At 42.1% G+C, this 26,609-nt stretch overlaps 1 protein-coding gene across 1 annotated transcript; it reads right to left on the minus strand.

The window, feature by feature from the left end:
• DYNC1LI2 (dynein cytoplasmic 1 light intermediate chain 2) lies at positions 1-26,543 on the minus strand. The gene is made up of 13 exons (XM_071440197.1): positions 26,386-26,543; positions 25,677-25,750; positions 25,142-25,258; positions 19,042-19,272; positions 12,871-13,037; positions 12,442-12,535; positions 11,708-11,843; positions 11,285-11,396; positions 10,545-10,604; positions 9,775-9,816; positions 9,244-9,361; positions 8,150-8,266; positions 1-2,996 (listed from the first exon to the last, which is right to left on the minus strand). The coding sequence occupies exons 1-13, from the start codon at positions 26,478-26,480 to the stop codon at positions 2,890-2,892; spliced, it is 1,470 nt and encodes a 489-aa protein (XP_071296298.1). The 5' UTR covers positions 26,481-26,543; the 3' UTR covers positions 1-2,889.
• Between the last annotated feature and the right edge of the window lie 66 nt (positions 26,544-26,609).

The following is a 26,609-nucleotide window of genomic DNA, read 5'->3' on the forward strand; positions in this document are numbered from 1 at the left end:
GCAGTCTGGATTCATGTTTATTGAAGCCAGTAATTAAAGACGTCCTCATTTTGCCAGCACTAGAAAGCAAGGTTCCACATGACTGCATACTGCACCTGGTTAAAGCCATACAAGTGGACTAAGGTTTGTTTCATACATTTGCAGTCCTAATTGTAAGTTGGAAGAAAAACCAATAAACTTAGTATACAGGACAGTGAACTTTCATTTACAGCATGTATATTGTTAAGTTCACGATGTACAGAGCAGTCACTTTCAACGTAGTTAAATTAAATAAAATACGAAATTCTGTTCAGTTTAAACAGTTTTGTTTTGTTTTTTTAATGCCAATAAAAAAAGTGCAAACTTAAAATCAAGCAGCATAACCACAGCATTTTTATGGAGGGCCAATCTTTAAAGTTTTCTATTTGCTTCAAGTTGAATGCTTTCATTTCTTGTTTTCTTAGTTTAAACATGAACAGTAGATGCAGTCACTATAATGCATATAAATATAGGCATATAATAGTTTAAACAGTCTACCATACAAGTGTATCTGCAAAGAAAATGAAGTTTCACTTGAAAATGTAAAGGCTGTTTGCATTTGGCCTTTGGTTCCAATGCTTGAAGACACCAGAATAACAAGTGTGCAGCTCACCAAAGCCAGCAGACTTTGGCACCCACAGGATGCTACATTACTTACACCTCTCTTCAGTAAACTAGGAGCATTCACTTGCAATTAGAAACTGGAAATCTGTCCCTGTTTTGTCTTTCTTCAAAGCTGGTAAGTTATGACACAGTAACAGTTTTGATCAGTTTTAGTATACTCAACATTTTTATACATATGGAAAATACTTCCATTGTAAGTTTTAGCCATATTGCTAGAAAAGTGCTTATCAGGTTAGATGACAAAAAAAGGCAGTTTCAGACTGAGGTTTTCAAACTATGCCATTACAATCACACACTTTAGTTTTCTTGTCCAATTTTTGATGGTTTAGTCTCCAATCTCACTTCTCAATGGCAGAAGGACAGTGTGTAATTACTTCTGGTGTGGTAACTTGCAACTGGCACCCATTACACCAGAAAGTGCATCCATGTCACCATCAGCCAGCCACAGTCTTAGTCTAACTGTTATCTAGACAACTGTATAACTTCAGGTCATACCATTTCTTAAAAAAGTAAAAAAAAAAACCAAAAACAAAATCCAAAATCAAAAATAGAGTATTTTCAACAAAAAAACTGGCACAAGTAACATACTCATGATAATGTTTGTCAAAGAGGCAAGTAAATACTCTTAGCTTTCTAGATGTCCAGACAGACTCACAGGAACAGCTTCTTGCTGTAACAGGAGTTGAGGTTAACACCCAGCACTGTGTTAGTGGTCAGTCTAATTCTGTATCTTAAAGTAACAATATATATTAGGGAAGTTATATCCAGACATCAGATTTAGTACAACAAGTTCATATTAATAAAAAGTAAACTCTGTATAATTCAAATTGTGGTTTTTCCCTTCAGCATTAAGAGCACAGAATATGCTTGGTATTTGTAATTTCTGGTAGTGTGTCCATGTAAAACAAGCATACTGTGTATAAAATCAAAGTGCCATTTCAGTAACCACTGCAGCTGTGTTTGTTTGTACAGAATGAGGGTTTATGAGACCATGGACAGGGCTCCCTTAGAGCAACGGGGACAACCACAACCCATCTTTTCAAATGAAATGCTACATGAAAGAAAACACAAAACAACTTCTTCAGGATGTCCATCGTGTACACATTCATGCTTTTTAGGTTACCTTCAGAATTGGAGTTGGCTGCACCTGCAGCAGATGTGGTTGGAACTAGGGCCTTGAAAGTTTTTTATAAAAACCTCCATAGGTGTAAGGCAGGAATCCATTTTAGCTTGGTAGCTAATATTTAGTTACAAAAAAGTAAGAAAGAAAAATACTGAGAGTGTTCTGTAGCACATTTCATTATGGGAAAATGATCTGTCACCCACCATTCTTCATAGGCCAGCCTCTTGGCATAAAAAAGGCAGAAGCTATCAGAAAACAGGATTTAAAATTAAATACAAATTGCCAAACTACTGTTTTTCAAATAAAACCAAACAGTGACTGTTTGTACTACAGTGCACAATAAGTTCAAGCACCTTCTAAAGACACATCACATACTGTGCCAGGCACTTGGAGCTAAACAAGTTTAGTTTCTCCCTTTGTCAGCTACACCAGAAAGGGCATCCACACTCTTAAGACTTCTTTAAAAACTAAAACAAGATTTATAACAAGAATAAATTCCCATGGTTCTTAGTGTTTGGCCTGGAATTCTCCAATGTAAAGTAGTCTTTTAAAAACAGTGACTATTTACCCCCTGTGAAACACAGGATTTGACAACATTGCTCCTCTCCAGTCAATCCAACATTCTGGTTTCTCGCTGTCCCAAATCCGTTTCCCCTTTCAGGGCTCCATTCCCCACCTTGGCTTCTTTCCCCCAGTTAATGCTGTTCCACCACCACCACTCCAAGAATATAATGCATTGCAAACATACAAGTAGCCAATTCCAGAAACTCTGAAAGAGGGTTTCAGTTCTCTTCCTTGCCTCGTGTGCAGTCAGTAGTACTTTTAAGAGAATTCTCCATTTTGCTTCTCTGTGTTCTTCACAACAGGAAATGCAGCTGCACCTGCTTTACCTCCAAACCAAAAGAATTGCCCTATATAAACTCTAAATGGTTATCTTATACAGAGGGATTTTATATGCAAACTTCCTGAATGTGCACTTTTTACTGGGACAAGGCAATGATGTAGTAAGCTCATTTCCCCTGCCCCGAGAAAACTGATAGCATCTGCCATAGCAGAAAATTCCTGGTCTTATCAGATCACTATACATAGTTATTTGGTCATTTACATCTGCATTGTTCTGCCCATCAAGCCTCGTTCTCTGTTGGAGGAGAGTTTGTTGTTACCATGGGGTCAGGCTTGCGAGTGATCCTGTCCAGCTCCTCCTGAGCATTTGCCAAAACTGTCTTTTGTCCTGGAGAGAAAAAGAACACAAAGCAAATGAGTTTCAATGAAATGTTTTAACCAAGAAGCACAAGTGTTCAATAAATCACCTTTAGATGACAATATATTATTTATTTCTCATTATTTTGCCACTTTCCCAAGGCCACAGAGCCTGGCACAATGTAGGGTATTTTTTGTGTAAAGACTGATACTCAGGTTTGATTCACTTTAAAGAGATGAAAAGCTGAACTACACACCAGGAAAAAGCAAAACACTCCCAGGGATATGTTTATAGCAACTAACATTTCAAAATAACTATATTTAGAATCTTCCATAAAAATCAACCATACACAATCCTACTATTGGCATTGATAGCAAGGACTTTATTTAAACCCAACTTTTAAGCACAAGGTATGTAGGACACTTGCTGAAAAAGAAATCCCATTTATTTGGTTGCACTTGTACCTACTGCATTTGAATATGAAATAAGTAACAGGAAGAGCTCTGATATCTGCAGACAACACTTCCCTTCAAAAGGGGACAGGAATTGTGTACTCATGTAATATCTCCAAGCAGGCATTTCAAAGCACTTCTTCAATTGGAACCAGACACACTGAAGTATTTCATGGGAAGGCATATCTTACATTTCTATATTAGACTCAAAACTTTTTAACAATTCCCTAATTGAACCATCAGCTTACTTCAGTGTTCCTGAAAATTATAAACCCACAGACAAATTCATCACCAAAATTGGAACAAGATATCCTAATGCATGGAGCATACAACCATTTAAGATTAAAAAGCTATATTTTTAGACAAAAAGTAGATTATATAACCATGTACAGCTCCCTTACATAGCCAAAGAATTTAACAAGCATCTGTTTTCCAGCTCAAATGTGTGTGAAATATTAGGTGGATTTTTTCCAGGGTACATGCTGAAAACATTAAGAAGGCAAGATTTGACTGGTAGAGATTCAAGTGTTTTTTTCCAAAGTACAAAGACATAACCAAGTTAAAAGGTTACCTTTAATCACTAGAAAGGTTTTATAAGCCACAGCACTCTACACAGTATCTACTCAAAGTAGGAGTATTTAAGCAAAATTTAGGAGTTAGTACATTAATTAATGCACTGTAACAGAACTTAAAATACAAAACACTCCATGTGTAGATTAATGGCACCTGGGAGTTTAAAAAGCCTAAACCCTAAAACAATAAAGGCCACACAAAATCCTCACTTAAACAAGAGCAGATCTAAACAAAAACCATGACTTTATTTTTTATGCTGGATGAACTGGCTCCTTGGGGCTCCAACATAACCCCAAGCAGTGTCCTGCAAATACCTCATGTGGGCAGGAAAAACTCTCCCAATGCAGGGGAACAAACCCCCCTTTCCTACCACAGGGAGCACCTTCCCAAGGAGAAGAAATACAGGGAGCAGTTTTTAAGAAAATAAGAGTTTCCCCTCAATTATGAATGAGAGTGACACTTGCTTTCAGTTTCCCTATAAATTTCAAGGAGTGATTGCCTCATTCAGTGAGATGTGTTCTGGACAATTCCATGCCCCCAATTCTGTACAATTCCCCATGCTAGAACATGGGGAGTGAGAGTGAGAATGAGGGTAGGGAACCTGAGTTCTTTATCCTCTGTACAGGAATAGAGAGGGAAGGCAGCCTTAGAATTTGCAAGAATCTTCTTGTGAATATAAATGAAATAACTGTGTGGCTATAGAAGTTCATATGTAGGAAAATAATCCACCACAGAAATAACCAATTGAAGTGTTTTGAAATATCACTGTCTAGGCATCAAAGAGAGTCCAGAAACAAAGGCAAACAAGAAGCATGGCATAGCAGGACAAATGGACACGACACTGCCCAGAAGAGAGATTTTTCTCAGGTAAGAACTGTCACAGTAGAAACCAATCCATCGATGAGGCTGACCAGTGTTGTTGAGACCCACATTGTCACTCATGCTGGGACAGAATCTCAACATTTCAACCTCAGGCTGTTCCTAGCTATGAGAGAAACAGATGGTCTCTTTAAAGCTAAATATTTTTGTCATCAACCTTCTGAAAACGTCAGGCTCTTTAAACAGTTGAGACATTTGAAATGCTTACAAAGATAATTTTAGCACAGAGATCATTTACAGATTGCACAGAGGATGCTGCTGGAAATAATGCTTTCTCCAGGATGTTCTGATGTTCTGCTCTACTCTTCCACAAAGGAACAGGTCATCTCTTCTGCTCTCACCAGCACCAGGTACCTCACAAACCCAACAAGAGGGAGCAGCATGAGGAGCCCTTACCTGCTCAGCACAGTTGAATCTTACACTGGTTCACACAAGGTGTGAGCACAGCAGGTGACAAGGACAGGCACCTTCTCCTGTGAGTGAAAGCCAGCTGTTCTGTTCCCAAGGCCAGGAAAGGAATAGGAGCTGCCAGCTCAATGTAGCCAAGAAAAGCCAAGCTTGAGATCATTGAGGAGAAGCACTTCCACCCAAGCAAGAGAACTGCTGCAGCAGGCACTGCAGTGAGGGAGACCTGCAGAGCTCAGTACAATATTCTGATCATTGTGTTCAGGACAAGAATGAGCCAATGATGGGAACTAATGAAGAAACTAGTGGGGAAAACAGAGCTCAGCCTCTAGCAGGAGACCAGAACTTTCTAATTTAGCCTATTAAAATCAAAGTTAAGGAGGGATGTATGATTGCTCTCTCTACATGTTTCAGGACAGAAATTATCTATTCCAATTAGAAGTTAATGCTGACACAAGGAAAAAGAAAAAGCAAAAAAGCTTGTTATCTTTGAAAGTCCTGGAAGGCATAGTGTTCTAGAAGACTTCTAGAGTACAGCCCATTACAGACTAGTTTAGCAGTTCTCCCAGAAAATGCAGTTATGTTTTAGGTGCTTAGAACAGCCTACAAGCCCAACAAGCAACAGGGTCTGTCCTGACAGGTTCTGCCAAGCCACCCACATTTCTATGAAAGGATAACAGGTCCTGTGCAGAAGGGAGAAGTGGTTGATATCACATCTCACATCACCTTCACAGAAACAAACTTTAAAAGAAAAGCCTTGATATTTCACAGAAAATGAATGGATTTTAATTAATAAAATTACCCATTAATTATCCATAGCACTGGTCAGTACTTTTATTCAGCAATCTACCATGGCCTGCTGTTGAAGAGAGCAGATATGTAGGAAAGTGTGCCTGAAGAGACAACAATTGATTTGGAAAGATAGGATTGGGGGAAAAGTTATTTACATAAATTCCCAAAGGAATGCATGATGATAGAATGGAAAACAATGATTAAGGAAACACACAAGCTTTTGAGACACTGAATTTGATACAGACTAGAAACCTTACTTCCAGGAGACATGAAATGTATTAAACTGGCTGAATTGTTATAGAAGATCCTGCTCAGTGCCACAGAGCTGAACTCAAAGCTGTGTCCCCCTGAGAGATGTGAACAGAACACATCTCTAGCTCAGATCAGCTCACCCCTTCTCAGGGAAGGCAGGGCCTTGTCTGCCATCCCCAGCTGTTTCTGAGCACAAAGCAAACAGGGTGAGCAGAGAGCCAGGGGCCAGAACTGTCACAGCCAGACAACATGGCCTGCACACAAACCTGTTCTTGCAGCCCACACACAAGTCACAGGCCAAGGGGAACAGCTTCCAAACCCAAACACTGCTGCCAACACAAAGAGGCTGCTCTGAGCTCCACTGCCACCCAAACAGACCAAGAGTACTGGGGTTCAGAAAGACTGGGCAAAGGAAAAAATAACTGAGAAATTAGTACTGGAATAGGCTTCCTGGAGAGGTGACATTGCAGCTTTTATTTCTGAGTTTGATTTTTAATCACTAGCCAGGTACTCCCCAACTGACTTCGCTTCAGGTAGAAAGCATGGATGAAATAACACCTAAAAATAATTCCAGTTCTATCTCTACAAAATTTATTTTGACTTTGTGAGTAAAACATGAGGCTGCATTTGATGAAGCAGGGGACATCTTTCAGTGATTAACTGAAGAGGGCATTCTGGATTATGAAAGAATTAGTTCAGTGTTTTTATAACATGGAAACAATATTATTATAGAAATAATATAATACAAATCCCTTTTGTTATCTTCATCATAATTAAATTTAATAAAGACAAAATTACAGGATTCATCATGCTGAAACAAAACCCCCCAAAATCACACCTGACTTACTGTAAGTCCAATCCTAGCCATTTCTGAACTTTTAGAACATGAAATGTCATATATAAATCTTCCCAGTTAAAAAGAAATTTAAAAATACCCAGACTCCAACTGCCTTGGCTCTCTGACACCATCAGTGTGGCTGGGAGCAGATATTTCTCATTTCCAGTTCAGAAAGCCTTACTTTCCCCTCTCAGCTGTGGGTTTGAGGAACTGTGGGTTTGGCATCACCATTAACACCCACAAGATTGCACAAGCTTGGGATCAGAAGGAGTGCATCTATCAATAATTTAATAGTAAAAGAACTCTGGAAGGAAAGCTCCTGAACATTCAGTGTGATGGGAATGCCAGTATTGAACAGAAACAGAATCAAAGCAGTAAATTCCATCTGTCAGGTGGACAATGTATTTTGCACCACCAAGGGCTGGGTAGGTACCAACCACTCTGCCAGGTTTCTTTCATTTTCACTGAACTGCTGCATTATTTATCAGCAAGGATCTCCCACAGTGCAGTCACAGCACACACACAGAAGGCACCCATTTGTCAGTGTTACCAGCTGTGCTGGATTGCAATAAAATTCTAAATAATTAATGAGTGAACAACTTCAAGCTGTCACAAGCAGTGATTCATTTCAGCTTGAACTCTGGGGAGATTTCAATAGTTTCACTGCTAACTCCAGCCCAACCCCAAAGAACTGCATCTCCTTTGCAACAGTGAAGCATCAAGAAAAGAAAGGAAGGAATTCTGAAGTTGAAAAATAAATCAGCACTTCCAGCATAGGATCAAGACTCAAATGTCACTGAAATCCCAGCGGTGCAACTTCACTAAAATTAAGAGAATTTAACAGAAGCCCTGGAGTTGTGATGTAGCAGTAGTTTAGTTCTTCTGTTAAAGACATTTTGTACTGTCATCTGTCAAGGTCCATCACTTTCCTGACCAGTGTAAGAGACACACCCAGGGACCAAGGAGCCAAATAAACAATTAAAAACAATTACCTGATTTCTTGGCTGTGCTTTGCACTCCTCCAGCACCAGGACTTCCAGGAGAGCCAGTCTTTTTGCTCAAGAGACTGTTAAAGAAACTAGCCAAGACTCCTTCACTTGCAGCATTATCTAAAGAAAAAAAAAACAAATATCCATTACACAGAACAGTGGGAGCTGGTAAATTATAACCTATTTTCACACAGATACAAATCTCTTGCCAATCAAGGAAATAAACCTCAGCTCTGAGAAAATCTGTCCTTTGTTCAGTTTGAATACCCCAGGCCTTTGCATACCTTGGCATAGGCAGAGATGGCTGAATGCACATTCCTGCTTTTCTGGAATGATGGGGGGTGTAATGAAATTTTAATTAAATATTTGTACATTTTCAAGCTTTTAATAAATGTAAAAGCCAAGAGCAAGATTATTAAGTACAGGCATAAAATTCAAAGACTAATAAGCCCATTAACAACTTGCACAGATGTTCTAGTACAGCCTTTCATGCCACACTGCTTTTAACAAATCCAAACTTGGCAATTCAGCAATGAGACAGGATCCAGAAGGGCATTTTAGCCCCTGGAAGCGAGGCATGGCCCTACAGTGCACAACAAAAAAAACATCACTGGCCCTGCAGACTTTCTTAATGCCCAGAGGGTAAAGAAGCCCCTCCATACCATGGAGCTGCATGTCAGGGAAAGATCTCATTTCCAAGTGCCTCCATCTGCTACAGCAAATGTCATTCCAGAGAGGGCTTAGCAGAACAGAGCTTGCTGTGGATTCCAGAATAAGTGATAGGAAGTATAAAACTATTCTTAGTTTAGAGCAGTCTCCACCCTAATAATCCACCTGATTCATAATAAATGTATTGAGGCAATTTAAGGAAATTAGGATGCATTTGACCTCTGTCTGACTGCTTGGCAGTAACAGGACTCTATTCCAAGTCACAGAAATGACCAGAAAAGAAAAAACAATCCAAAGTTATGTCATAAATGTATTTCTGTTATTAAACTACTATATAATTAGTGAGTAAGTACCCAAATCTTTCTGCAGAAGAGGATTCATGTTAAGGGAAATAACACATGATAGAACAGTAAAATGCTCATTCATACTTTTAATATTTGGATCTGGTTTCTTAACTGATGTGATTGGTGAGGCACTGGGTACATTGGTGGGACCAGCTCTGCCTTGAGTCCTTGGGGATCCTGCAGGGCCTCTTGCAGGAGATTCCTTAAAAAGTCCAAATCACACACATCAGAAAAGAATTTCAAAGCATTAGTTATGTTAAGCAAGTCTAACATCACATACATTTCCAGCCTTTCTACTGACACTGTAGTGATGCACACTGGAGAAAGAAAACAAACAAGCACCCCAAACATCAGTTATTTTGGGAATGTGCCACTACTACAGGAAAGGCTGAATCACAGCAGGAAATTTTCAGTTCAATAATCCAATGTTTCCACAGTGAATTCATAAGCAACATTTTAAAATATTGCCTCATTATTTATTTCCTTTCTGCAGTTTGCAGAGATTATGTAGGTTACATTTAAACATAAAAAATGGATCTCTGCAGGTTAGACTCATTCCCTTTTTCCCTTCAAGGAAACAAAACACCTCCTACTCTTTTCCTTGGATCTACTTACTGATGCTCTTGTAGGCGTTGCTGGCTGTTTGGCAAGGAATGACTGCAAAAACAACATATTAGCATATTAAATAGATTTGAAAGAATACAGAGGAATAAAATACAGTGAAGCTGAGTAACCATAAATTTACTTGATCTTTTTTCCTGATATTTACAGGATTCCTCTTTGATATTTCCATACTTCCCCACTCTGCCTCTAGAGGACTGAGTGCAAGGAGTAAATAAGCTTTGGGCCTTTGTTTCACACAGCCAGCCCAGAACTGAAAGCCAAAATCACAGACACCCCAGTCTGTAACCTCCAGGACATTTATAATCCTGGAGAGGGACATATTGCTATATTTTTTAAACTGCAGAGTAATAAAGAAAATAACAAATTACAGCATAGCTAAATTTGACACAATAAAGTCTTTCAAACCTCTGGCTGTAAGGAAACTGCAATGCTCAGATGTTAGATTTTAAAAGTATTTCTATTGCACAGATCAATACAACTGTGTGGTGAAATACAAAGCCTCTTCCTCTTCTCCTTTGACATGTACATTCTTTCTGTTTTCAGCATATCTTCCCTTCAACTTGCCAAGTTAAGTGACCACATTTCCTACTTGCATTTGTTAGAATAAAGTCTTACTTCACAATTACATCTGAATTTGCAAAGCTGAGAAACAGCCTACCTGGTGATTTAAATGAGGAATGAAAAACTAAAGGCAATATCAAGGGAGAAATTAAAGTGAAATCTTACATAGTAAGGACTTATTTTCATTCTTCCATTCTTACCTGCTGCTTCATAAGAAATACTTGCTCATCTTCTGCTGCCAGCTCTTTATCATGGACTAACTGTTGAACAAAACATTTTGTTGTTATAAGTAAAAACTGAAATTACTGTAACTGATTTTTATGCTTTGGTGATCAAAAGGGAAGAGAGAGAAGAAAATCTTTAAGACTACTGTTCCCTTTTTTTTAACTGTTCTTTCACATTTAAAATAATAGTACCATTAAAGAAGTTGCCATAAAAATACTGTAAAATAAAAAATATTGGAGTAATTGGAGTAGATGAACAGTGATGCCAGCACTGTCCTACAGAGATGAGCACTTGGTAAATAGCCACAGTCTTCTTTTTAAGTTTGGAGATTGATCTCATCAGCATCTCTTTAATGAGCTGAGATGATCTTGCTTTGCCTTTGCATGGCAGCCTCAAAGCCATGTGAGTACAAGTGGAAATGTCCTACAAGAGAATTCTCCATTTTCTGGGTGTGTTTCTGCCCCATGCATGGAAAAATGGTAAATGTAAAAATAGCTATTCCTGGACTGCCTTTCATTCAATAGGGTGAATGGTTTCTGGGTTTGCTTGCAGTATTTTAAATAACTAATAAATGAAAGCCTGACATTTCACATACTTAGATTAAAAAAAGAGTTACATTTATATTTGGAGTTCCTCAATATTAACAGTCCTTAGCAGCCATTCGAGCAAACTCTACTTATTTGTTGGGGTACAGAAAGGAATAACCCCTTTTTACCTTTCTTACAGGAGGTTTTACAATGAAGTCCTCATATGCATCTTCTGGTTTTACTGTTGTGAAGTTTTCATGTAAAATGGCAATTTTCTTCTCATTGTCCCAACCAGCAGGTCTGTAAAGAGAATAAAGCTTTACTTTTTCTGCAACTTCTACAGAGAACATTTATTTACTCCCCTCTACTTAAACAAGGCAATTTTCTTACAGATCAGCCCTATTACTCAGCTAAATTCCAAGGATACAAAACCAGGATAGTCTGAGTCAAGTAATGTGCACTAAGTTGCTGTTTAAATTTGGGATTCCACAAGACTTGCATACTAAGTTTTTGAACAACATACCATTTAATTTACTTTTATATCCAGGTTACATGCAGTGCAGTGCTAAATAAACCCCCCTGGCACCATGCTGCTTGTCCCAGTGACTCACATAAAAACTGCATCCTTCTCTACCACTAAGGCAGGCGTGGTAAACTGGAAACCGTAGGTTTTATGTACAATGTACTTATACAACAGGTCAAGGTTCTTCTCCTCCTTAACTGATGTATAAATCAAGGCAGCCCCATCTGGGCTTCTGGCTAAGGAAAATTAGGTAATATACAGTTTCTAAATTACAACGAGAATTTCAAAACAGGAATTAATAGATTTATAGCTACTAACTAGGCAAAACTAGAGACATTAAGTATACAGGAGTGAAGGGGATATAACAGGGCAAGGCTCGTGGCACTTTTCAGTGACATACACAGAAATTATCCATCCTCCCAGGTTTACATGGAAACTGTGTCCTACTTCACTTGGAAAAAGTCAAAAGCTTAATACACACATGAGATCTCAGGCTTACATGGAAATTGCAATTTCTGAGGGGAAAACCAAGAAAGAACACTTCACAAAATGTAAAGGCAAACCCTTTGTAAAAGAACAAAAGGTCTAAGTCCCATGCACAACTCAAAAACTATAAATATTTTATACATCTGTCATCATTTTCAAAAAATCAAACTATATACATACTTACCTAAGGTTAGGTATGTGTAGCATATACCCTAACCAATAACTAAATGCCAAGCAACCTTGCAGAGCAATTTCTTGCACAAATGTAATGTGCAATTCAACAGGAAAACATCTCCTGCAGATTAGAGGCAATCTCCTCAGCACAGAAAAGGATACACTGTAAGCAGAATCTGCGGATGTGTGACTGAATGAAGTCAAAGTGTTCTTCCCTGTAGTCGTGCTCCTTCTCCAGGACACTCACTGCATCACACTGGGAGGGGCAGGTAAACAAACCAGAAATTCAGGCATTTCACCCCAGCACGTCTTAAAACACCTCCCTTAATCTTACACACTCCCATCACTTTTAATTTGAGCCTCTGGTTCTAAAATAGCGCTGATAAATCAAACCCTAAAGTAATTAACATATAATTGATAAAGTTATTACTATTCCATCAAAGCAAAAATTGATGCTGATGGCAGAAGCTCAATTGTAGAACAAACCCCTCCACTGTTAATGCAGAACTCATCCTGCATGTCTGCAGAAAGCCTGTCTTTAGCAGAGCAGCAATGAAAGCAGCACAGCAGCAAAGAGAAGCAGAGCCTCACTTTAGTGCACACCACGAGCACGGGGATGCCCAGGTTGTGAGTCAGCACGTTGTCTCCGAGGGGAAGGGACACGTGTTCGTCTTCCTGGCCAGACGAGGGGCCTCTCCTCTGTGGCGATCCTTGGTAACCTTCTTCAGGTTCTACATACTCCTGAAACTCCTTCATGACTATTAAAAGAGAGAGATTCTTAGGCTGCAACAAAGGAACTAGCTCTTTTTAAACCATAATTAATCTACACCTAACTAGAAATCTCAAGGTTTTTTTCTTTTAAATTTTTATACTACATGAGAACTGAATGCAAGTTAAGCCTTGTTGCCCTTTCCAACAGCACAATACTCCTCCACCAAAACTTACTGGAAGCTAAATCAAGTGGGATCTGGAGTCATTATAAATAATTACAATTATTTGCAAAAATGTGTATTCCCAAACGTTTCATTATAGGGCAGTTGACAACAGAAAACATAAATGTGGTTTAGCAACACAGCCTATATCCTGTAATTTGTACCTACTGTGGAAGAAAGCATGGTGAAAATATAAATGTACACAGAAAACACCAACCTGAAACAGCCACTTTTCCTTATGAACAATTACTTTAGTTCCTATTACTCTGCATTTCTGTTGCAGGCATCCAGTGCTAGAAATATAAAACCTATCTGCATAAACACAGACTACTCAGGAGCATCTGCAGGCTACCTGAAGAGACTCAGCTGCATTCTGGAAAACTACAGTTCGGTCCAGAGGAAACTCGATGCTTTTTATGGATTAGTATTTTAATTTTATTGCAACAGTATTTATGGCAATAGTATTAAGGCCATTTTGGAAATGCTCTGTGAACCCACACATGCTTTATCAAATGTGGGCTGCAATCTACACTTTAATGTCTTTTATTCAAGATCAAAGCCACAGACCAGCTAAATCTGTGTCCTGGGTGTGGCTGCTCCAGGCACTCACTGCCCCGAGGCCCTGGGCTCTCCTCCTCCTCACTCAGCCATAAAGAACCCTCAGGAAAGAGCCAAGCAAACTCCATGATCTGCCCCCATAAGGCTTCCTTCATTTTAGAAACAGTGGGAGCAGAGTGACTGTAGGGACAGTCAGGAAAACTCCTTAGAAAAGCCACCAGAGAGGCTGCTCAGAACACCCTCTGGACCAGGGAAGGAACTGCAATGAGCCTCTTGAGCTTTAGGAAGTGGCAAAACCTCAGGGAAGCTTCCATACAAGCCTTGCAAAAAGAAGCTTCTGTTTAAAGCTGCACAATCTACAATGTTTAGCTGAAATATAAAATTGTGTGATTCTTGTGGAAGAGAACTCCATTCCAGAGAAAAGCCTAAAAACCCCATACTAAATACAGACCATAAGACTTCCAATCACAAATTCAATATATGCCAGGGTGCAAGGAAATACAAACAAATGAAAATGTTCGGTTCCTTTTAACATGGGGAGACAGTGCCTTCTTGTGGAGAAGAAACAGCAGTGCTCCAAAGGATGCTCTCTCCAGGACTGTTTCTCAGTCAGCTACAGTAAATCCAAATTCCATCATGCATTCTGCACATTCCACGTGTTTATTATCTCACCAAAAGCATTTAACTAGAAAAGGAGTTTTTTGAAGTGCCACTTTCCTTTATTAGCTTTCCCATCACTATTTACTTTTGAGGCCAAGTGTATTAGAGCAGTTCAGATGAGTCTCTCTGACTTAATCACACAGAAAAGACTATTTGACAATACAGCTCTCAATTTACCATAGCATTATAATCAGACAGGATTCCTTTCCTGGGTTTTGTTCATATCAAAGCAAAATAATCTTTTCTTTACTGAGCATAAACCCCTTCATATTTGGGGAAAAAAGCCTCCCCTGAAAAGAGTAACAGTCAGCAACATGAGAAAACACAAGATGCTCTAAGAATTTTAGAAATGTAAGTAAGAGCAAATGCAACGTGGAAATTTCAGAAGTCTGATGGTTTGAACCTCATGAATTTCTGCTGAATGGGAATGAAGGGCATAATCCCAAGAGCCACAGCTCCCAGCCCCACCTCTCCCCAGGAGCCAGCAGGACCCAGCAGCAGCACCACGGCCACACCTCACACACAGAGGGAGAAGCCCCTTCCAAGCCCTGCCCGTGGAGCTGAGCTCCGTGTGCATTCCCAGGGATGCACCTGGCCTGGCATTAACCCTGCCAGCCATGGAGCAATGGGACACAACACTGGGGCCAACAGGGGCAGCTCTGAGCAAACAGCTGCTGAGTGAACAGAAGGTGCCAGCCAGAGCAAGAACCTGAGCACACAGACAGCACCTGAAGCCAGGAACAAGTGGGAGTTCTGACAGCAACAGGCTCTTCAACACTGCTCCAGGCTTCCACTCAACCCCCATTCCCTTCTGAAGTTAGTCCTAAGAAATCCAAATGAACCTGAGCCCCAGGCACTGCTGGATGCCCCGATGAACAAACTGCCCTCTCACAAAGTAATAAAGCAGCTCACTGCAGTTCAAATTTTCTTTGACACACAGCAATTTCATACTTTTTCTTACCTCCCACAGCTATGTCTCATTTGAGCTCTATTCTCAGGCTTTTGATGGACATAAAGTTGTACATCCAAACAGCTCATAAAATCTTTTATTTTTCCATTTTTTCTAATGAGCCATGAATATTAGCTCCTCCCCATAGTTCTAATTGAGGAATCATCTTCTATATGGTATGGAAAACAACCATTTTCTTTATTAAGAAATAGTGAAAATTACTTTAGTTTAAGGTTTTTCAACAGGAAATACCCCTAAGATGATGCACATAAAATAGGAAGCCAGAAAAACAGCAGTTCCTCTGGAAATCTGTAAAATTCTGCCACCCCTCACTAAGGTTGAGTACTCAGAATGGCCTATTATGTTAATAAAATTCTCAGCAGGTGATGATGTGCCACTGAAATCCCACCTCCACTACAGAGTGCTCATTTATTTACCAAACTTGTGGCTCTTTAGAGTTTTGCATTGAACACAGCAAATGAAAGTGAGCTTCCAGCAAAATGTTTTGTTGCTGTTGCTCACACAAGGCACTGCAAGGTAACTCCACCAAAAACTGCAGCATCACTCAGGACTTGCATTCACTAGAAGCACCACTGAGACAGCAATCCACAATTATTAGCTTTGGTTGTTCCAGTAACAGTAATCTGCTCAGGCTTGGAGTGCTCTTCAACTGCAATGTGGAAATGCAGGCAAATGCTGCAACTTAATGGATAAAGCCCAAAGGCCCTGAACAGCAAAATGAGAAAAATGAAGAATGTTTTTCTGAGACAATCATTCCATATTTACACTCTTCAAAGTTTCACAATCACTTTTAGCTTTTTTTGTGCCCTATCTTTACTGATCATTAAAAATTTTAGTCTTGTGAAAAGAATTCCTAGACAAAAGATACCTGGATAAACTATTTTTTAAAAATCTTTTAGCTTAAGAAATCTTTCAGCTCTATGTCAAATCAGAAAAGCAAAAAGGTAGACAATCTAAAACTAATTCAGCTTGAATAGGACAGTACACAATTTGCAAAAACATGTTATTTTGTTTCTATTCTTTAGCTTCAAACAGCCCAGAGGTCATTGGTGTAATTGCCATTTTACCAGTACACCTCCTTTCTGCAGGTCTTGATTGCTGACAGCCACCTTATCTGCTCTGCTGTCTTAAAAAGGGAGGCAATATCCCTGAAATAATTATTCAAATAATGAATTACCACAACTGAGCCTGAATTAAATGGACATAGTTGACACTATGTACCTGACTCCACATCAGCCAAGCCATTAGCAAGGGATAGGAGGAGCTCAGGGATGGAGTGAGTGCAGCAGGCACTGCTCTGGGTACATTCCCAAGAAAGCAGCCTTGGCCTCCACGTGTGTCCTGCTGCCCACTCTGGAAGCTCTTGAACTCCAGAGGGAAGCTTCTCACCCAGCCAGGCAAGCCAAGAGTCAGAATCTCAAGCAGCAAACACAGGAGCAAGGGCTGGGTGCAGAAAGGCCTCCCCAGCCCTGCCAGCAGAGACAAGCAGTCCAAAGTCCAACTGCACTGACAAGGGTGAGCTAACAAAGCATCTCTGGGAACTCTGAGGACCTTAGCAAGGGAGAAGGAACAACCTTGCAGCACTTCCAGTGGATGCCATGGGGCAGGGCTGGGCAGTGCTTCCCCAGGGCTCCTGGTGCTGAGTGTGACAGCCAGGAAAGCACTGTGGACATTCAGCTTGGGGTGGAGGAGCAGGATAAGGGAATACTCTGCTGGAGAAGTCAGGTGGTCTTATGCTGCAGGGGGCTTAAATTTAGCACATCCCATCACTCTGCACTCCATTTCTGTGTTTCAATTGCCCTCATGTGAACTTTATTATCCCAGTTTTTACATATTTGGGCTGTTGCAAGGCAGTGACTTCATTTTCTAAGTTGCAGCCAGGAGGCACAGGCAGCAGGATTTCAGTGAGGAGAGCTTTGCTGTGCAGCTTCAGGATGGGCAGCAGTCCCAAGGCAGTCCCAGGCACGTGGGCAGTACCCTGGCCAGTGCATTACCCTGACTCAGTTACCATGGGCCTTTCCTCAGGAGGGGCTGCTAAGAGAATTACAGGACATGGTGGCCAAAGTTGTGAGCACAGAGCTGGCCCCAGGGACAGTCTGCAAGAAGCCAGAGATGTGTCCAGGTGACACAAGGGTCCAGCACAAGGCCTGAGAACAGGAGATGGAAAACTGAAGACATCAAGGCCCTGTGTGCCACAGCTGAGCCAGGGGATGGCACTGGAGCCAGGCACGGGGGAACTCAGGCCCTCCCCATCTCCTCTCCCCTGACTCCAGGAGAGCTCAGAACAAACCAGGAGTTTCCATGACACTCTAGAATTCTCTGTCTAAGATACCACTATTGGAAAGCCTTCTAAGTTCCTCAGACAGGGCACCCAAGCTTTGCCATAGCTCCTTCACACACAGAGTGCACTCTGAAGCCAAGGCTGAAAAGCTTCTCCTTCCAAAAGGAAAATTTAAGTGCACAAACTCACCCTTTATTTGGATAGCCATAACATTTGCAGTGTCCCACAAATGTGCAAATTGGGTTAAATGGTGGATTTTGAAACTAGAACTGCCTTTCCATTTCCCATTCCAAAAAATCCCTGACACACTTTTCTTCCCCCTAAAACCTCTCATATTTTGCTTTTTCTTTAAATGTAACCTGATGATCAAACCCGGGTGGTTTCAATCATTAAGTGTAAACTGCAGCTGGTATGCTGTAGGTACAAGGCTTCTGGGAACATAATATTTAACATTCAGAAAGGATTATCAGCTATACAAATACACCTGAGTGGCCACAGGTCAAACAGATCACACTGCTCCCTGTGGTAGCTCAGGAACCTACCAGACCATATTTGCAAGGGTTCCACACTCCAGCAGAGAGAGCCACCAGGAGCAAAAGCAGCAAGCACAAAGGATTAGTCTGAATCTACTGCATCTGAAAGGACTGGAAGTTGCTAAGGTCTCTTCCACTAAAGAAATTTATTTTGGAGTAATTCAATATGAAAACAGAAAAAAAAAATCTCAAGAAACATTCAATGCTACTTTAGGAAAGCGCTGCAGGATCCAATACTGCAACAATGACTGCATGCCAGTGCTAGATTCCATCCTGCCATGGATATGCCAGGAAAGAAGGTTAATTTATACAACATTCCTAAAGTCACAGGGTAGGAATGGTGTAGTGAGACACAATTAGCTGCACCAGGTTCACAGAAACCAGAACCAGTTCTGAGCCACCAGAAAAACAAGGGCAGAGAGACTCTCTGTAAGACAAGCACAGTATGGGAATGGGACCTGGCTGAGATATCACAGCAAAGCAGACAGCTCACTTCATCACTGAATTTTGTCACCATCTTTTAAAAACTGAATCTGTCATTTTATTGAGTTTTTTTTTTTTAATTGCCCTTTTTAAAAATCAAATTATCAAAATCTCATTATTGCCCAGGATCTAGACCAATATTTCACCTGATGTTTTGTCAGCACAGCAAAACTGGAAGAGTTGTTTTAAAGCCTAACACAGTATATTTGAATTAGTGTTGCAATCACAACTTAAGAGTAATTTTTATCCAACCCATTCTCAAAACACTGACCCAAAGAAATCCATCAAATGTTGTGAGAGCTAATTAAAAAACCAACAGCAATGTATGGATGCACAAAGACTTACACTTCTGCTCCATGTGCCTCATCTCTTCTGGAGGAATTTTCATCTTATCAATGTGTTCTTGCAAGACACTGGCCCATTTCTGTAAAGACTCCATAACAGTCCAAGGTCTAGACATATCTGCAACAAAGACCACGATGGTGTCCTGCAGGGATTCAGCAGAAACAGCGAACTTCAGCAGCCCTTTGTGGTACAGGTCTCCATCCAGGATCCAGACGTTGCAGCGAGTGTGATCTGAAAGGAAAAGGCACAGTTGGAAGCCAGCAGATGCCAGGGCTTGCTTTGCCAGGCTGGGAATGACCAGGTGAGAGCATCAGTGCTCAGCAGAAGGAGCAGAGCCAGCTACCAGCACACTCTGCCTGCTTATTTGTAAGACAGTTCCTGTGTAAATGCCTATATTAGTCAGAAATGCTTTCATTTCTGGGTTCAGAACATTCTCCTTAAAAAAATAATTTCTGTTCTTGAGCTTTTAGTCAGGACAGCTGTCAGGACAGTTTTTAATCGCTGCACAACATTCCTGCATTAGAAACAAGCCCAGGGAACCCAGAACACAGGGGATGTGTAAGTAAGGCCCAAAGGGGTGGCCCTGCCCCAGCCCAGCAGGGGATGAACGCTGCCCTTGGTGTCTCCCAGACACATAAGCTGGTTTCACACACTCAAGAAACTTCCCAGCAGAAATAAGCTGCAAACAAGATAGCAGCAATAAGCAGCTTAAGTTTCTAGCACAGGAGTGGGAGGAGCAAAATACAGGATGAACTCCCCACCTTCCCAACAAGGTTGTGCCACCTGCTCTTAACTCACACTGACTTAACACCAGCTCCTTCTGCAGGCTCCTGACCAAATGAGCACTGGGGAAATGACCTGGTATTGCAGCTTTTGTGGTTCTTCCACAAGTGTTTTTGATAGTGGCAGGATGCTTCTTTGGAATGCAAGGCAGAGTAGAGGGGGATCAGCTGGGTCAGACAGCTGGCATTTTACCCCAAAACTGAACTCTTGCCTGGAGTATAAGAACTGAAAAAGAAGTTTCCTCCAGAAATGATGTATCAGCATGAACAACCAATTCTTCCAAATTAAAAAAAATAGAAAAAAAAAAGAGAGAAGGAGAGAGGGAACATTATCCTCAGAACTTCCTCCTGAAGAGGAACAACTTCATTGTTTCTATCTTCTAGATTCTTCTTAGTACCCCTCCCTAAGTATTCCCTATTTTACCACAGCTATCCAGAGGGATCAGTGAGTCTCTCTTGCACTACATACACAATATGTCACTTCTGAAACACAGAGATCTGCAAACCAGCCACTGCAGCACCCAGATTTTCAAAGCAGCTCCTGAGCTTCATAATTAGCCTGTCTCACTGTACTTCTGTGTCCTGAATCTTTCAGCTTCACAAAATAAATCCAGTTACTATGGCTATCATAACTTTATTCTGGGAAGGAATCCACCCCTCTTGACTGCAGAAAAAGGCAAAAGCTTGGCTAAGAAATCTGGAGGAAGAACAGATGACAGATATATACATCCTACCTGTTTAATCAGGCCTTGGACACAATGACTGAGCAGCCCAGTTTCAGACATCTCATCCAGGTGCTGTATGTGGCAGTCTACATTTAGCATTTGTTGTAAGTTCTGTTGGGCTGTCCTAAGACATTCCAACATCAGCCATCACACAAACAGGCCAACAGCCACGCTGTGAACTTACAGCTCCTCTCACTGCCAGCTGCACCCCTCAATTCATTCACTCTACAGTGATCAGTGAGGGTAAGCCCTGTGGAGCTCAGAAATGCACAAATGAAATATCTGTGCAGGACTCTCTGCATCCTAGAACCATCCTGTGCACATGCCCTAAAGCAGCAGCCTCCCAGGAAATAAAAACCCTGTGAGCTTTCTATGAGCTAACAGTTATTAATAGACAGGGACTGTGTGTATGTACAACTGTCTCCTTGGAGCATGAATGGAAGTTTTGAAAACCTAATGCAAATCTATCCACACTTTATGCAAGTTTACAGCTTTAAGCAGCACTGATGGATTCTCCTGTGGGGAATACACTGCAGAAAAGACTCTCACACCTTGGCAAGATAGAAAAATTAATAATATCCAAATTCACTGCTTCTAAGTCTTCTTTTAAAGCCAAGATCTAAGGTTAAAATTGTTTTGTTTGCTATGCACCTTTGTTCCCCTTATGGATTTAATTTTTGCTTAACATGTGGAATGCAGACTGGAACTAGAATACAGGTGGAACTACCACTCACAGTCAGTCTGCTAGGAAGCCTTGCACTCACATTAAAATGTACTCTAGCAAAAAAAATGTAACATTGTATGTAAAGGAAAGGTTGCTCCTTTCCAACAGGACAGAGGAATGTCTTGTGATTCACATTTGCTAAAACATAAAACATAAAAATACACCACTGGGTGCTCATAATTTGGCAAGGACTTGGTGGTAAATTCAGCTTTGTCAGCACCACATCAAGCTCATACTTAGTCATGAATGTTAACTGGGCCTTTCTTACTGGCCATGCCACAATATACAAAAACAGAGCAAACAATTACCAGGTCCTGTTGGAAAAGCAGAAGCAACTTATCACAGGCTATTACAAAAGCTGCTAAAATCACATCTCTAAATCCTGTCAATATTCCATTGTCCCTTTAGTCCTGAAAAAGATTTTCCAGCTTTGATGAATTTTATTGCACATGGTTGATTCTGTGAACTGCAACTACATCTGTATCTACTCAAAAGATATCAGTGGCAATTACATATCCCTTGCTCAAGCTGTGAAGAGAAGCAAAAAAGGAGAAAACTTTCAAGAAAACCATTTTAAAGATGTTGACCAAAAAAAAAAAAAGGACCATTTTCTCATTAGAAACTATTAGAAACTAGTGCAGCAGCAAGACTTGGCTCAATCTGGAACAACCAGTTCAGCTGGAATATGCATATGATATGGCTGAAGCCAGTCCAAACCTGAGGCAAAACCCAAGACTGCTTTGTTTTGTTACAAGCAAGAATGCAACCCCAGAGTGGCTCCTCTTCCCTGCACACTGGGCACAGGAGAGGTGCCTCTGTAGCCTGGCAGGTGAGAAATGTCCCTGTGGTGCTTGTGGCTCCAGCTGACACACAGAGCACAGAGCAGGCCATGCACTCTGACTCCCTGCTCTGCTCTACATCCCCACTGTAACTCTGCCCTGCAAGGGCCTCTGAAAGCTCCTCTGGAAACACAGATCCTTTAGGAAAATTGTGCACAGCTTCTCTTCCATGTCCTATGAATTCAGATTCTCAGTCCTCAAAAGCAGACTAACCAGTAGAGACAAAAACCAGCTGTTCATCAGCAAGACAGGCAAAAAACTGAAATTTGCCACACTCCCTGAGAAATTCCACTAATGGAGGACTCTGGGGCCTGAGCTCCAGGATCAGTTACTGCTCAAAGCTAAGTTTGCAGGCAGTGCTATGAATGCTTTCATCCAGATGAACTATGGTGTCATGTATGCAGGAGCAGCCATATGCTCTAAGGATAATGTAGCTGGGGATTTAGGAGAATCCTCTCTCTCCCAGGATTGCTTCTCAGGTCTCTCCAAACCTCTTCTTGAGCAAATGCCTTGGCCTAGGCAGCATTTGGGATAGTGATAAAATATAACTTTAAAACAAAAAGGTATCTTTTTAGATACCTTTTTATTTTAAAGGAAAGAGACTTTTCAGACAGAGATTCAGTAGCAGACTTGGACTCTGAGTATCCTGAGCCCTGGGAACTGAAGCCCACATGTCACACTGAGCAGTGACACCTGGCAGAGCTGGAGCAGCTGGGCAGAGCACAGTGCCCATGTGCCTCCACTGCCAGGAAACCAGCAGGGACATGGAAAGCACACAGTCTGTGGGTACCTCTGTGAGCCACAGGGGCCTGCAGGCAGAGATACTCCCTGGACTTTCCTACAAACCAACAAGAACAATTTAATTGCTGAGCTGATCTCAAGGAGGAAAGTAACAGTAAACTAAGATTGCATCCAGCAATCCAGAAATATTCTACTTTAGATGTAGGAGCAGCCAGGTTCACACATCCCTTGAAGAGGAATGGGGAGGGGAAACCACAGCGTAGGGAACAACAGAGATTTTCCCTAAGCTTTCCAAGGGGAAGTGGGAAGTAGATAATGAATGACTCAGCATTATGAGGAAAATATTTCTCCTGGACAGAGTAAACTTATCTGAAGTGAAGAAGAATAAGACTAAGAGAGCAAATAAATCTTCTATCACCTGGGAAGGAAGCTGAGATCATCTCACTCCACTGCAGAGTTTCAGTTACCAGTGTTGACCTGGAACCCCTGGAAATCTTTGCGATCTGGTCTTGGTTAGGTTGGAGTCTAATAAAAAGCAGAGACCCTCAGAACCACTCATCTGCTCCTGAGCTCCTGAATGTGTACTCTGATGTTCTTTATGGCTCCCAGAATTGTGGGTCAATTATAAAGCCTTTGTTCCCCAATCTGGATCTGAGCATACACTCCTCTGAAGCACACAGAGAGTTTAAAAACCAAATCCAAACCTGTCCTAGAGAAGAAAGAGTGTTATCTCTGCCTGCTGGGAGGTCCTGACCCACTTTGCTATTTATTTTGCTTGTGGATGACACTAATGAGACAGAAAGGAAAAAGGCACGTATTATTAGCTCCTAACACACCCATTAGAGGATGCATGGAGACCTGAATTGGCCAGCTGAGCCTGTAGTCAGTCAAAAAGATCTCTTTTTCCTGCTAGTGAGTTCTTATGACAGGCCTCTCCTAATCACTTCAAATACTTATCACTTTCAGCCACTCAGGAATAGCCCCAAATTATTTCCAGTGTAGGAATACACTTGAGGTTTGATAGATAACACCAGGAAAAATAGCACAGCAAACATTTTTCTGCTTGTAATAGCATCTCCTTTGAAGCTGCAAGAGGCCTGGTGACACAGGCTGTCTCAGCCCTCCTAATCATAGGGGCTTTTTCCACCCTGAAGTGTTTATGCAGAACTAAAGCAGATTCTGCATGGTGGAAAAGCACTTACAGCCAGAACCTGAAGAAGCACCTAAAATTACAACCCAAAAGATTTTTAGGAACTGCAAGGAGGCCCCTGGAAGATTTGGCAATGTACTCATCCTTTCATTGTGCCTAACAGTATCCAAAGGGAGCTTCCTGCCACGTGAGTGCAGGCCCAATCTCCATAACAACCACTCACATATGGCACTTAATCACTCCTGCAAGCCTCCAGTGCATCCCCAGTTTCAAAATACCATTATAGGATCTTCCTACTTGTTCCCAGGAACAGGGATGAACCACCACCACTGCTTCCCTCTTCTGAGCTCTGAAGTAAGTCAGGAATAGGAAGACTTGCATTCCCCATTTTTACAGACAATCATCCCAAGGAGGCCAAGCAGCTTGCCCAAAATGAGATCAGCAGAAGCACATTTAGGAGTAAAGATAATGAACTCACTCCCCATCTCCTCCTGTCCCCAACCTTCTCAAAAACATGAGTAATCTCATCATGAGGCCTGTTTTTAAATGGTCCCTTGGCATAATCTCCCTCCATACAGTAGAGAGACAAGAGATCAGCAGCAGCAACAAAAAGACAAGGGGCAAAGAGCAAAGAGATCAGCTCCAGCTTGAGAAAAGTAAACACTAATTCTGACTTTAAGTTCTGTTCTTCACTCAGTCAACTAAAGCAAAACATCTGTTAGCTAACCAAAATTCCACACACAGCCCCTGTGAGAAACACCCTGTGCCCAGAAATCCATGCTGAGCATGAAATTCTCAGGGATGTATCTCTCCCTTTCTCTGGTCACACAGTAGCCACAGCAATGCCACTGCAGCTGCTACAAAGTCACCAGCAGCAAAGGGACCTCCCCTAGCCCAGAAGGGATCCCCAGAGCTGCCCTGCCCCAGGCACAGGTCAGGCTCTCAGAGGGGCAGGAGGGAGAACAGACATGGACTGTAAAACCTTTCCCTCCACAAAAATGGACACAGCTCCAAAACTCCCAGCACCACCAGCTGAACCAGCTACTGGGGCGTAGCCCAGAACACACTCATCAAACCACAATTATTAAAACAGCATGGCAGATACTTAATTAAAGAGATTGCATTTGAAACAAACTTACCATCTCTGTCTTCATCATGAATATTCAGATACAAGTATTCCAGTCCTCTTCCTTTCTTGCCATGCTCTGCTCCCTGTATTTTAGCCATGAGTGTGGTTTTGCCTGAACCATCATCACCTGCCAGTAAGTTTGTAGAGGAAAAAAGGACACCTTCAGAATTACATCTAACTTCACAGAAAAGATTTTTTCACAACTTGCTTAATTACTGAGAAGCATCCTTGTACACTTCTGAATCACAGTTATTTGCTGTTCTCTTTCAAGTATTTCAGCTAAATCCAGTGGCTTATACCAGAACAATAAGAATGAAGAACTATCTTATTCTCTATTATTACTTAAAATAGGCTATAAATCTAACAGTGGAAATGAAAGAGAAAGCAGATCTATAAGCACAAGACAAGACCATAAATCAAATTACATAACCCAACTGTAACGAACCCATGTGTCAGTTTGCACCAATCGGTGTTTGAAATACACTTTGTTTCTATAAATAAAAAAGCAACAAACCAACACCCAACTGGTCGCGCGTGTTACTTACCGAAAACAAGAATATTCTTGCCCGATGGCAATTTAGATCTGGACCGTGTGGAGACTTCGCTGAGGATGGAGGACCTGGGGAAGCAGCAGAGCGGCCGCGTTACCGGCTGTGACAGCACCATGAGCTCAGCACATCCGCACCCACAGCCGGCACATGCGGGCTGTGGACGAGCAGGGCTGTCACAGCCACGGGCCAGCTGCACTCTGAAGCACCACAAGTGTGCCACCTTCTACACAAGAGCTTTTATGATTTCTAAACCACGGGCAGGGACATTTAAAGTTCTCCTCCCTTGCAAGAGGCCGCAATACTGCAGAACATTACTTTTCAACTAACTCTCATCACAATTGATTGATGTATTCGACATACGTCCTTCTGCCACGATAGGTATTTTTTAAAGCGTTCTTTAGAAATAAAAGCCGAAAACACACGAGATCGCCTTTGCCGGAGCCGGCCCCGCGGACGTCCCGCAGAGCCGCGGTCCCGGGCCCCGCTCCCCCGCTCTGCGTCACCCCCGTACTCCCGTCCCTGGCCCGCGGGGTTCCCGTCACGCACGCCCGGGCCCCCCGGCGCTGTCCCCGGGCCCCGCCGCCGCCGCCGCCCGCGAGACCCAAGCGCGGCCCCGACCGGCCGAGAGCCCGCGCTCCGCTTCAGCCCAGCGGAGCCCGGGCTCACCCGGCCGTGCAGGCCCCGGGCGGCCGCGGGCGCTCACCAGAGGTTCTGCCCCTCGTCCTCTTCGCCGGGCAGCTCGGCCCCGCCGGGCCCGTCCGGCCCTAGCAGCTTCTTCTCCGCCAGCACCGGCGCCATCTTGGAGCCGCCACAAAGAGTGACTTCACCGGGCCGCGAGGACCCCGCCCCGCCCCGCCCGCCCGCGCGCGCCGCCGGCCCCGCCGGCCCCCGCGCCCCGCGGCCGCCCCGCCGGCCCCGCGCGCGCCG

Source organism: Agelaius tricolor, unplaced genomic scaffold (genome assembly GCF_023055355.1).
Source record: "Agelaius tricolor isolate 1412-34295 unplaced genomic scaffold, bAgeTri1.0.p SCAF_15, whole genome shotgun sequence".
NCBI lineage: Eukaryota > Metazoa > Chordata > Aves > Passeriformes > Icteridae > Agelaius > Agelaius tricolor.

What these genes read in the sequence shown, in the direction of transcription:
- DYNC1LI2 (XM_071440197.1), bottom strand. Translation starts at nt 26,480, where the DNA reads ATGGCGCCGGTGCTGGCGGAGAAGAAGCTGCTAGGGCCGGACGGGCCC. An exon ending in TAAAACCTCCTGTAAGAAAG is followed by an intron (nt 10,605 to 11,284) that starts GTAAAAAGGGGT and finishes TTTGTTCAACAG; the next exon opens with TTAGTCCATGATAAAGAGCT. An exon ending in ACCAGATCCAAATATTAAAA is followed by an intron (nt 8,267 to 9,243) that starts GTATGAATGAGC and finishes TTTTTTCTTTAG; the next exon opens with ATAATGCTGCAAGTGAAGGA.